This window comes from Parasteatoda tepidariorum, chromosome X1 (genome assembly GCF_043381705.1).
Source record: "Parasteatoda tepidariorum isolate YZ-2023 chromosome X1, CAS_Ptep_4.0, whole genome shotgun sequence".
Lineage (NCBI taxonomy): Eukaryota > Metazoa > Arthropoda > Arachnida > Araneae > Theridiidae > Parasteatoda > Parasteatoda tepidariorum.
In genome coordinates this window covers 60,477,050-60,490,551 of record NC_092214.1, presented here as the reverse complement: position 1 = coordinate 60,490,551, position 13,502 = coordinate 60,477,050, and the positions used below count along the sequence as shown (strand labels likewise).

The 13,502-nt window shown below is 31.7% G+C and overlaps 1 protein-coding gene across 2 annotated transcripts; it reads right to left on the bottom strand.

Annotated features, from left to right (window-relative positions):
- Positions 1-5,588: 5,588 nt before the first annotated feature.
- Positions 5,589-12,895, bottom strand: LOC107447344 (uncharacterized). 2 transcript variants are annotated; one of them, XM_016062223.3, is made up of 4 exons: positions 12,715-12,895; positions 9,400-10,209; positions 6,790-7,012; positions 5,589-5,858 (listed from the first exon to the last, which is right to left on the bottom strand). In XM_016062223.3, exons 2-4 carry the CDS (start codon positions 10,205-10,207, stop codon positions 5,672-5,674), a joined length of 1,218 nt encoding a protein of 405 aa, XP_015917709.2. In that variant the 5' UTR covers positions 10,208-10,209; positions 12,715-12,895; the 3' UTR covers positions 5,589-5,671. The 2 variants fall into 2 exon arrangements, with proteins under 2 accessions (XP_015917709.2, XP_015917710.2); XM_016062224.3 differs by having other exon boundaries at positions 12,708-12,847.
- Between the last annotated feature and the right edge of the window lie 607 nt (positions 12,896-13,502).

Sequence of the window (13,502 nt, the reverse complement as noted above, 5' to 3'; positions counted from 1 at the left end):
ACTATGATTCATAGATATGCGCCTATAGCTTGCTCAGGTGAAAAAGAGAAAAATATTATATTTTGTGAACGACCGTTCTCACTGTCTGTGAAAGTTTGGTCTGCCGAAAAGGCACGCCAATGAGAACAAGATACTTGGTGTTTTATACACTAGGAAGCGCTGGAGGCTATTTATAGACTATATTTCCAGGCTACTGTATCCTGTCAATGTTGAGGCCATTTGGCTCAACGTGTACACTGTGTTAACAGTGAGCAAAATAAATAATGAAAAGACAGAATATAGTGAAAAAGGAACAGTAAGCTAAAGAAATAAATGGATCACCCTGAATACCTTTTAAATAAATGATCCTAATCTTCACGTTCTAAGACTCAATCTAAAGGGTTCAAGGAGGTGACTTCAAATATGTAATTTGGGGAAAATAAATTTTAGTGAGTATTTGCTATTTTTTATTATTTTATTTAATAACAGTGGAAAAAATTTTAAATTGCAAAGTATGCACTTTTTTACATCTTTATAAAGTATGTATTCTTACGTGGCAAAATACAAAATTTGAGAAAAAACGGTCGAATAGTTCCAGAAAAATCAAATTTTGAAAATACGATTCTTTCGAAATTATATTTTTCAGAAACTAATCGACCAATTTCACTCAATTTGCTTTAAATTTGAAATTGCAGTACTTAAAAGGATGTAAAAAATTGCATACCTCAAAAATCAAAAGTTTTTCGACTATTATTAAATAAAATTATGAAAAATAAGTAATAAATAAGCGCTAAAAGTTATGTTTTGCATGGAGTTAGCTTTGAATATACAAATTTTATAATTATGTGCAAAAACTTTTCAATTCGCTTGAAAAGTACTCGAGACATGGTGAAATAGGCAAAAAGTGAAAGTAACATTAAGGAGTCAAAACTTTGCAGCACTTTCCTAACCAAACTATAGGGACCATATTTCCCAGATTGCAGCTACTTCATATTGTGGGGGTCAATATAAGGGGTATATTGTGTATCCCCTTATATTGAGGGGGTAAATCTAAATCAGGCGGGGGGAAAAAGGTATGTTTATCCATAGGAAGTATGTTTTCATGCCTGATTTTGTAACTTAAAATATCGTCTGCAGTAATCATTTTGCATATTTGAGATCATCCTATTTAACCTTGAAGGTAAAGTCCTAGAACGTGAATATCCGATCATTGGATTAAAAGTTATTCAGAATGATCCATTTCTTGTTGAGCGCACTATACATGTGTAGGGGTGGGCAAAATAATGGAAGCACTTCTATACTAATAAATTTTTTCATATTCATCTAGAAATTCTGAGAGAATCATTTTACAACTTCAGAAATGTTTAGATCCTACGATTTTTCATACATATCAATGAAGTTTAAAGCTTTTGGAGGTATGAGGGACCGACAATAAATTAGAAACTGCAAATATTGTTTTCAAACCCCTATGCCAATAAATATAGCAATAGATTAGTAACTTGTGACAGTAACTTTGATTATCCTATGCAATATTTACAAACAATTCGTAAGCCAAGCTTATATATTTAGGGAAATATGGACGTGTTTTTTAATTAAAAACTCATTTTTTTGTCTTACTTCTTTTTGCTTAAAACTTTAAAAAATTTCGATAAAATTAAACAAATTTTTGGAGCAATTTAAAATTTATTTTACAATTCATGCTTTAAAATTTAGAAAAATTCGTTTAAAACTGCACAAGATATGAGTAATTAAAGTAATTCTTTTATATTGCGCATGAGCGGTAAAAATTATAAAAAAATCTTAATTTTGTAGCGAATTGTATTTGGCAACTAATTAAAAAATAGTCTGACTTGAATATTTTAAAAATTGAAAAAGTTTCAATCAATTTTCTAAGTAGTTTTCGTCCTTTTTAAAATAATGCTCAAAATGATAAAGGGTTTATCGCATATTTGATTTTGTACTATTAAGCAAAATTTATTAAAAATGACAACGGCATTGTTGAGGATCATCCCAAATAAGAGTATCATTGTTTTTTCTTGCCTGTTTTCGTTCCTTATTAAATCATATTTTGGTGTGTGAAAGTTTATTGTTAGGTATTATCATTTGTTATTAAATTCTGTCTTATAATACAAATATATATTAATATTTCTAGAAAACCCTTATTACTTTCAACTTTCTTTCGAAAAGTACGAATACTTTTAAAATTGCTTGAAACTTTTTAAATTTCTAAGAAATTCAACTCAGACTTTTTTCATTAGTTGCCAAACATAAAAGCATGAAAAATTTTTTTTCTTCATGCTCATGTGCAGTATAAAAGAATTACTTTAATTAAACATATTTTTCCCTTGCGCAGTTTTAAACGACTTATCCAATTTTTAAACCAAAAATTCTGTAATTAATTTTAAATTGCTCTTTGAATTGTGTGCTCTATAAATTTATTGACTATTTTTAAAGTTATAGCAGAAAAACATCAGACAAAAAAGTTAGTTTTTTTTCATAAAATGTCCATATCTCTATAAATATGTAATCTAAGTTTACGAAAATTTGTGCAATTATTGCATGCAATAACCAAAATAACCGTCACAAGTTACAAATCTGTTACTACAGTTTTTGGCATAGGGTGTTCAAAAACATTTTCGACTTGCAATTTATTGTCGGTCACTCAAACCTTAAAAGCTTTAAACTTCAGGGACATGTCTGAGAAATCGCTTGATCTAAAAACTTCTAAAATACAGAATAATTCCTTAAGTATTTCTAGAGAAATATGAAAAAAATGTATCATAGATGTGTTTACATTATTTTGTCCATCCTTTGTAGTTATACAATAGTAAACATGTTGTTTGATAGGCAGTAAAGACTTAAAATTAATATTAGAATGAAAATATTTATAAAACACTTATTATCTTTTCGACAATTTTACTAACTGCGAAATTTGAATCTAAATAATAATATGACAAATGAACTCTATCTCGCTACTCTAAATACTGACACTAACTTATGCACTGTGCATTGCAACAGAACAAATAGAAATAAGAAAAAGTCAAAGGAAGCCAAATTAAGAGACAGAAAAACGAGTTTTTTTCTAAATATAGCAACCATGTCGCTTTTTTTAAAAAAAATATATCTATAGATAACTGAAAAAAAAACTTTCTTTTCAAAATTCTCCCGAATTACTTAATATCATTAAAGTCTTATGAAATGCAGATTTGAGCTGGAAGTCTTGAAGAAAAGGAGTTAGAGATTTGTTTTTGCTTAAATTTGCATTGAAAATACCATCCATAGGTGGAAATCTCAATTCTAGAGCTCGAATACGCTTTCTACCGCTGAATACAGAAAGCTTCCTAAAGGTGGTTTTGTCCATCCCTCAACAAATCACCGAAGTCAAGCATCACTGGCTACGGTCAGTGTGCGGGTGGGTGACCACTTGGATCAGTCTGCGTGGGGACCGGGGGTGTGCGGTAAACTGTGCTACCGTAAGGTGCTCGACTTCGAGCGCAGGTCGTCGGGCTACCGAAGCGGGGGTGCCATCCCCTCCGCAGAGGATCAAAATTGTGATGGCATGTCTTCGGATCATCCTCCGGGATGTTTCCCAGACCGTCGCCAATAGCCCATTGTGCAGCTCTAGTGCGACGTAAATTAACAATAACAACCCTCAACAAATGCGAAAATCCCCTTTCGAAAATACAGCTGATCTACAGCTTGTGTAAGCACGATCATACAAATGATGCCATTTGTTTACTAGTTCGCAGCGCCTTCTGCAGGCTATTCTAGTCGCAGTCTTACTCGAGAATGTTAAGTGTGGGACAGTTCATAAATTTGATTTTTCTTTTAATTACTATGTTTTCTGAAATTCACTTTCGTATTAATAGATTTTAGCAATCGTGATTTTGACCTCTAACAAGCAAGAACAATCTAGTTGAGCTCAGTGCCTGTTGACAATGCAAGTTCTAATAGTTTATATAGTTATTTTCGATATTATCGCCAAAGGGAATTTATCGTATTGAAAATAATAACCTTTCTTATATAATTTCAATTCAGCAAGCACATCAAAGGAGTAGAAAATGCCATTTACGGAAATGTGTCATCAATGTGGTATATAATATCTATGTATGGAATGTATTCATGGGAGTCTTTGGCGTAGGGGTGAAGGCTACGGAGCGCCATGTAATCTAAGTGCTTATTACCTATAGAAAAATTTTACTAGTAAAAAGAATTAATTGCTTGAGGATAGATGATTTCATTCCCATGGAACCTTGATTAATCTCAGTTGGATAAAGAAATTACTAAGCCGAAAAAAGGGAACAGTTCCAAGAACCAAACAGTAATCTTCAAGGCTATGGCGAAGGATCGGACTAGGGTGAATGACCAGGAGGGTGATCGAACTGGAGATAAATTAGTTTGTCATGACCAGGTAGTTTGTCAAGATTTTTAAACTGATTAAAACTAAGTTTGAAAACTGTTTGGAATTCAAAACTGCTGCTGTTGCTGTTTTAGTTCATTTACGTCGCACTAGAGCTGTACAATGGGCTATAGGCGACGGTCTGGGAAACATCCCTGGATGATCCGAAGACAAGCCATCACAATTTTGATCTTCTGCAGGGAGGATGTCACCCCCGCTTTGGTAACCCAACGACCTGCAAGCGAAATTGAGCACTTTACGGTAGAACAGTTTAATGAGGACCAATACCGCGAACCATCGGTCTCTACGTATACTAATACAAGTGGTCACCTACCCGCACACTGACCGCAGCCAGTGATGCTCGACTTCGGAATTCAGAACTGCATTAAACAGTTTAAAATAAGTCATGGGAAAATTTAAAAATATTTGATGAAATTGAAAGGAATTATGAAAGAAAATATAGTAATACATTCCCATACTTTTAAGCAGAGGGGAGGAAAAGGAAGGCTCTCGACATGAAATCTGTGTGTTCTCCTCAGATGGTCTAGTTGAGCGTTGCGATCGGGATTCCGACCCTTCGTCAAAGACCAGAAAAACCTCTAATATTCTGAGAACAAAAATTCCAAGCTGAGATTCGCTAACAGACTTTAATAGGAAAGGTAAAGAGGAGCATTCGAATGTTTTTTAGAAATGTTGCTATCAATTTAGTTTTTTTTGAGGACGCTGGTCGGGTTACTTAGTAAAATAAAATTAACTTTGATAACTCTATGTAAAGCGTTCCTCAAACGGTACAAATATTGGCCGCTCTGAAAGTCATTTGTAGAAGTTCTAAAAGGACGTCGTTAAAACTGTTTAAAAAAATTTTTACATTACACTCCTCACGATTTACTTTTTCTTTAAAAAAGTATGCCGTTTAGTGAAACATTTACTCATTAGTTCTTTGGACAAAACTGAAAAATCTAAGCCAAATTTGTTTCGTTCAAATCTCATTTGCTTACGTATTTTCTAACAAAAAGACTTCATATATTCCAGATATATTACTACCAATCTATAAAGCTTGTTAAATTTCTACGCTTCATGAAGGATAGTAATCAAGTTGCAAAAGACTTTGTACTAAAGTTTCAAGTTTAATTTTTAATTTACTAGTTATAAAATGTGCTATTTCATATGCTGCTGCTTGTGTTGATTGCTTTGAGAAATTAAACTACAGTAAAAGAAAATTAACTTTATTGTTTTATAAACAATTTTAGTTTTCAACAATTAAAAACTGAAATTCAGTTTTGAGGCTTCTCTTTAGAAGTTTATATCTGCGGGATTTACATTTTGAGGCAAACTAACAGAAGGAGCTACATTTTTAACAACTTCATACGAAACATCACCACATTCTGGAAACTTTACGCTACACTGACCGTCTTTCTTTCCTCTTTCCATTATTTCAATATACTTGTAAGCTCGACTGGTTGGTGGCACCTTGAGCGAACTGCAAAAAACAATATTAGTACATTTCGAAAATACGCTCCTAAAGTTCCCAAATAGCATAATTCACAAAAACGATATCGTAAAAACTTAGCTTTGAACATTGTATAATATCGTAGCGAAGCATTGTACTATATATAAAAAATGGACCCCTTTTATAACGTTTATTCAATATCGCGAAACAATATTGTTCGATATTGTAAAAACGTTGGGGAATGTCGATCGATATCTCTCAGCATTTCGGATATCTCTAAATTTATTTTAAATTTATTTTTTGGAATTTCAACAATTTGACGTCATTTTTTGTCTTTTAAATGATTATTTTTGATTTAAGAACACAATAAAGTTTGAAAAGAAAAGTTTTACAAACAGACTTTTAATGTGAAATCGACGGGAATCGTACAATATCCTACACACAATGTCGATTTTCGCCAATATTGACAATGTCGGTCGATGTAGACTAAAGCTGTTACAATATCCCTGTGCTACTTTGGTTGTGATCTGTTTTTATTTAATCTTATTTGAAAACGAAAGAACATAGAAACAAGTAATTTGACGAAAATATCAACTAAACAGTTCCTTTGATTGCCGTAGAATTTGCATAAACTCGAGCTCAACCATTATTTAAAATTAAAATAGTTTGGTAGGAATTTGTTTCCAGAAAACAGTAGCCAGTTTTGTGATGTCTGAAATATTACAAAAATTCGTTCCAGAATGTTTGGGGCTACTTATCGTCTAGAAAGTTCTGCCAAGTTTGTTTTAAATTTGCTTGTGTTTGAAATAATGTAAATTTCTATTAGTCAATATACAGTTTTGCGCATTCCTTTCAAATTTCTTGTTTCTATATTCATTTATTAAATTTCAGAAAACAGCACGTATTTTAATTTTTGAAGAGTACTGTAGTTGAAATGTTAAAGACATTGAAAATTTATTACCTAACCATGCTGCTAATGTTTTCTGAAAATTCTCCTAGAAAAGATGGCTTATTCCCGATGTCGCATATTAATCTTGAAATACAAGTGTTTTCATCCATGTCTGTCAAAAAGTTGAAAAAGCTCTCTGCATCATCCGGTTCACTTTCTGAAGCTGAAGTTTCTGGTGCAATAGGTTGGTTTAATGAGCCTCCTGTGCCTCCTTGGGGTCCAGCAAATTGATGGGCTGTAAATTTAATTATATTTTTCATGAAAATTTAGTCTAGAGCATAAAATTGATAATTTGCTACACATTATGCAGAGAAGAAGGTTATAGAATACTGTAAATATAATAGGAAAGTTTATTTAGCAATAGCTTTTGGTCTCTTATGAAATTAGCAGTACTATTGGTCTGAAAGTAAAAAAAAAAAATAGAACACCAAACTTTTGAATTTATAATAGCACAAAAAATTAAGAATTTCAATTTATTAGAAAGGTATTAGGTAATTATTTGTCTACTCTGAACTTGAGAAATCCTCAACTTAAAAGGTTCAGCTGTGGTTAAAAATTTTTAATCCGAAACTCAAAAATTAAAGTTACATAGTCTCACAATAAAATAAAGGAAATAATGGGAGTAAGTGTTAGAAAACATCGGGGTCGTGGAACCAGTACTTAAAGAGAAACCTTTTACGGGCTTTAATAACCCAATTAAAATCAAATAGCAATTTCAATATTTTGAAATTAAGCAAAATAGAAGGAAAACTTAAAGGCAGAAAATCTAAAACGCTATGCGCTAAACCTATGTCAATTATGGGAGCTGATTAGGGTTAAAAGAACTAGATCGATTGTAATCAACTAAGTTCTATTAAAGGTGAAATTTTTACATTTAACTGCTATTTTTACATTAATTAGTATTGCCTGATAATACTCAACACGTTTTTAACAGTACAGTAAGATTGCTAGCATAAAAATTCTGTTTTAATCTGTAATGTTCTTTTGAACAATTTGAAAGTGCGGAAGCATTATGAAAAGTGCTTATATTACTCTAAACTCTTCAGTTGTATTTACCAAAATATTTCCTAAGTTAAATTCTTCTTAACATTTTGGAAAACTTAAGTCTGACTTGAAACGTTTCCCAAACACTTCGTATTCCAAAGAATTCCCAACTTTGCACTTTAACCAGGACAATATTAAGAGCTATAAGCTTGTCAAGTTTATGATGCAGTTTTAGAACAGTCTGAAGAGGCAATGGCTTATTAGGTTGTAGAAACTAAGAGTTTGAATGAAAGTTTTAGCCATTGTTTAGGTGATTGAATTCTGCGCAGAAAGAAAAATGTGACCAATCGCAAATTAAATTCCAAAGATTTCTTTTTCTTTTTTTGATAGATACATGTGCATGGTTTAACAGTTTTACTCTTTATGTAGACTGAGTAAAAATTTTATCTAGTTTTGTTTGGAAGATCAGTTTTACGCTCGAAGGATTTCTTTTCCTTAATTTTTAACTTGTAACGTAGAATAAGCATAGAATTAAACTGATTCTCTTTTAAATAAAATTAAACGTAAAAAAATTTAAACAGATGGGATGCGTTAATTACTTTATTAGTAAGCATTGCATTCAATGTATTTAACGTTAACAGTTTCACACATTCAATCATTAAAAAATTTGATAGATAAAAACCCAAAAGAATTTTTCCCACGATTATAGTTAAAGTATAGGCCTTTGTAAAATTTTCAAACTTGTGCATATTTTAACTATATTCGAATGTTTGACGGAACGAAAAGGGGACATTTAGAGACTTGTCTTATCTGAGAATGCTCCACTAGGTTAACTTTATTTTCGAAATTTAAAAGTAAAACTAAGCGAAAGTAATATAGTTTACTTACGCTACAAAATTTTGAACTGAACTTTGACTCAGTAAACTGATGTGATTTCATACTGTAATGCAGACCACCGAGTATTTTATTGAATGAAATGGTCAATGTTAATATAACCAGATGCCACTCAAGTAAATGATGATAAATACTCAAGATATGATCAATGTTACAAGCTAATTAAGGTTATTAAATACAAAAGTTATAAAATACAATATGAACGTAATAAACTGCATTAATTACATCTAGCTCATACAATATTCTCATTCAATGACGATAAACTCATCCCTGAAAAGAGGCAAATAGTACTTTCCCGTGGCTTTAAGCATATTAATGTATGTATGTTCGTTAAAGTTAACGTAGGTAATTTCTACCGAAAAATATGCTCTTCACAGATTTTACGCAGAACACACGTACGTTAAATGCTATGTTTCTGATAGCATGACTTAACATATATTTTAGAATCATTCTGTGCATGCAACAAACAAAATCTATACATTTAGCTTGGTTAAAGTTAAACCTTTTAGACGCTAGGACGATTCAAGTTTGACTAAAAGGAGTCTTTCTATGCTTTAATTTGTAAAAGCTAAGATTTAAAATTTGAACGCGATCGAGAATTAAGTTTATATGAGTTTTCGAATAAATTCGAATTATGGAAGAAAAATTGTAGAAATTTAATATGCTGCTAAATATTCCTCAAGTGATATGATTTAAAACTATGCACGCAATAACGAAAACTGATATATAAATATAAAGGATTACCGGGTATTGCTGATGAAAATCCTGAATTAGTTGAAAAACCTGCTCCTCCCGGCATTGCTGATGAAAATTCTGAATTAGCTGGAAAACCTGCTCCTCCCGGCATTGCTGATGAAAATCCTGAATTACCTGGAAAACCTGCTCCTCCCGGCATTGCTGATGAAAATCCTGAATTAGCTGGAAAACCTGCTCCTCCCGGCATTGCTGATGAGAATCCTGAATTAGCTGGAAAACCTGCTCCTCCCGACATTGCTGATGAGAATCCTGAATTAGCTGGAAAACCTGCTCCTCCACCACCAGCACTAAATGATCCACTCGTACCAAATGCTCCATTACTGGCAAATGCATTTTGAGCAGGATTCATACTTCCAGCATAGTTTAATGCTTCAATCACCACATTAGGATCAACTCCTTGAGCAATAAGTGCTTGAAAAAGTTGTGAGGGATCAACACCACCAAATGAGTTTTGAAAATTTGAAGTAGATGGAAAACTGTTAGGAAATCCACCAGATTGCATGTACTGAAAAGGTGAAGAAAATCCACCTTCTCCGAAGGATGATGGAAGTTTTGGGGAAGCAGCTGCTTTCTGTTTTGGCGTGGATGGTGCCTTTCGACCAAAATAACCTAGGTAGTAAAGAAGCTTTGTTCCTATACCCAGTTTAGCACCAACTAATCCCGTGGTCATTGGTCCGCCTGAATAAGGAATTGTTGCCAAAGCAGAAGTAATTGCAGATATGAAAAAGGGAGATGCAGCATTGCTGTAGGCTACGAACAAAATCAGAAAGATAGCTCCAATCGTCAATTTATCCATGGCTGAAAGAAAATTTAAATATTGAAATTTAAAAATTTTTAATACAATCTTTGGAAGCCTAGAGAAATTTTTTTTTAAAAATCTAGAAACATTTTATTTTATGTGCCAAATTGCAGGTATTTTACCATCTATTAAATTTGTGTTAAGAAGCATACTATTGAATTGACGTTAAAAATTTAAAAATTTGGAAAGTTTACTAAAAATTTGGATTCAGAACCTTTACATTGTGGTCATGTAATCCTATCCTTAATATGTACTTTTAAGAACACTTGAAATTAAAATAGGTGCATTGGGAGGGTAAATTAATATTCATTAATATTCATTCAATCAAGGAATAAACAAAAACGCTATTTCAATTTGGAAAATTATTGGGGAAAAGAGGATGCTAAACATCAAAGCAAGTTTGGTTAAACAGTTTCCAATTGCAGTCTTTAACATTCTATGAGTTTCCCACGACATTCAAAACAGATTTCGATGCATTAAATTCTAAGTTAATCCAATGAGGTTTGATGTTTTCAATAACTCCGATAATCATTCAACAGGTTTTGACAACATCTCTTTTTTCGCCCCTTTAATTCTTATTTGTGTTCTCTATTTTAAGAAATATAAGTAGGCAAGGAGCAAGACTGGAGCATTATGAAAATTTAATAATAAAAGGATTCAAAGTGTTGCAAAATTTTAAACTTGAATCACCGTATATCAAACATTCTCGGTATAGATATGAACTTCGTTTATTCCGTTAATTATTGAACGAAACATTGAACATTAATGGGCTGATAATTATATGTTTGGACCCTTAAAACTTCATAATATTAGATTATCTGATGAATGATTATAAAGGTAATCTAGTTTTTAGTACAGTGATAAGAACCAATTTCAGATAGTGAAATTTAAAATGCTTCAACTTAGATACTCATAATTCCTTAGTCTAATGAAATTTTGACTAAAGCTATAAACTGTATGAGTTTTTCAATCGGATACAATGAAAACAGATGAAATTTTGAATAAATGAAGCGAAACTAACTTCGTTGAATCTTTCATTCTTCATTTTGAATAAAAAAATTTATAGAAATTTTATAAAATTTGATTTCAAGTTACTTAAAATAATAAAATTTAGAGTATAAAAGTGTTGGATCAAATCCTAATCTATTATGAACTAAAGCGAATCGAAATTAAAACTCGCGCAACATTTTTCAATGAAACGAAATCAATTTGCTATAAACTAAGTTTGAAGCTAAACCAAATAGGCGATAATTTAAACCAAAAATGAAAATTACTTGACATGCAATTCAGAACCCATTCAGGCGATAGATTTTAATAAAAGTATGTAGGTCTTAACTCGCTCTTGTTCCAAATTGGGTTTAATAGGCAAACATAATAGTCATAGCTCGGTAAGTAAAAATTTGGTCATGAGATAACACTAAGACATTTCTTATGATCCATGAAAACCAGAAACTATTTTAACAGTGTAGTTTGACAGATACAATCCAAATAGTCACTAAAAAAACAAACTAATTGCAAAGATAATTAGTTCATGTTTCGGAAAAATATAAGCAAGAAAAATGTAAGTTAAAATACATGACAGTTTAGCTATACGATATGGTTGATTGCCATTCGAGTTTTGACAATGTTAACAGTTTATTAAATTTTAATATATAAATAATGCAACTACTATTATAGACAACTACTCTATGCTTTGTTTCACGTACAGTATAGTAATTATACCGTAAACTAAACTTTATAGCATAGCAGTTTTTAATGGAAAAATAAATATTTTGATCTGGTTACAAAGCGATAAATTTAGCTATAAATTATTCAGTCTTAACTATATATGAGATAGTTAAAAAGATAATTTTAGCCAAGTGAATTTAAATCCAGTCAGCGAGTTTCTACACGCCACAAAAAATTTAGGAACGTTGATGGAAAAAAACTAACCAGATCAAATTTGAGAATTTTTTTTATACACCAGACATCGCAATTAAAAACAAGTTGTGAAGAAACTTCAGATATTCTGTTTGGCTGGGATAAATTGTTCTTAAATAAAAACTAAGAAATTGTTAGTAAATTTTTGTAAGAAAAGCAATTTTTTTGTTGAAATTCCTTACTAAAAGCTCTAGTCTATTTCAATATCCTAATTTTAAAGCTAAAATTATATTTATTTAAAAAAAAAATCCTAACAAGCCTTTAATTGTTCTGATTACGGCAATATTTCATTACTGCAGAAAAATATAATTGATACATCATATATTGTAAAATGTTAAAATTTTATATCTTACGAATCAGTAAATTAAATGCTTTACTTTTACATGCGAAGTAAAAAAATGGTTCATTTGAGAGAATCCTTAAGTTTAGCGTAAAAATAAATGAAAGATAAAGTTACAACTAAAATATTAAGAGGTTTAATCTAGACAAAAATTTTCCAATTATAAAAAAATCTCAACAGTATTATAAAAACTCTAATAATTAAGTAAAGTTCAGAATAATTTAGGTACAAACTAACCACTTACTATCTATGACTAAGTAAACTTCAGCTAACAATTATTCCTTGCAACTAGCCCTCCTTAAACCTTCACCAGCTATGTCAAACTATACAGTGTGCACCAGAATCAGCTTTGTTGACAATCAGATAAACTTCATAATTAGTTTCACGTGTCACTCATTACCTAACTATTAAAAAATTGAAAGAGAACTCCTTATTGGTTTATTGGATTTATATACATTTGCAGGCTTGTGTTCTCAATTTAGGCTTGTAAACCTTTGTCAAATAGAAGGACAGATAGCACAATACAGAGAAAGACAGCACGAAGATTCATCCAGGGTAACAGTGGGATTCGAACCCGCTACCTCGATGCTTTGCACAGCGTTTGGCGTGGAGTACTGCTCGGCCAGGGAGGCCCAAAAGAGAACTCCTTTGCGGCACTGTTACTTTTAAAGTAGTACGAGTACATAACTATGTAACTAGAACACTTGCTTTCAAAACATAACTATGTAGTTGAAAACTACTTTTCAACTATGTACTACAAGTAGAAAATAGGACTCCTACTACTCCTTACTATTACTAAGATTAGTACAAAATAGATTAATGGTAAAGTTCTCTAGATTTTGGTAAGCAAGACGTGAAATTAAAAATAGCAGATGGTGAAAGATGTTAGATAGTTTAAATTCAAGCAAATAAGGAATTATATAGTGAGGAATTTAGCTGCTTCTAATAGTTTATACTACGATGGCATTTTATGGAGCGGGTTAACAAAAAACTGAGGGTTCGGAGTGCAAAGAGAAGATCGTAGGTTCGCCA

What these genes read in the sequence shown, in the direction of transcription:
- LOC107447344 (XM_016062223.3), bottom strand. Translation starts at nt 10,207, where the DNA reads ATGGATAAATTGACGATTGGAGCTATCTTTCTGATTTTGTTCGTAGCC. An exon ending in ATTTTCATCAGCAATACCCG is followed by an intron (nt 7,013 to 9,399) that starts GTAATCCTTTAT and finishes TTAAATTTACAG; the next exon opens with CCCATCAATTTGCTGGACCC. An exon ending in AACATTAGCAGCATGGTTAG is followed by an intron (nt 5,859 to 6,789) that starts GTAATAAATTTT and finishes TGTTTTTTGCAG; the next exon opens with TTCGCTCAAGGTGCCACCAA.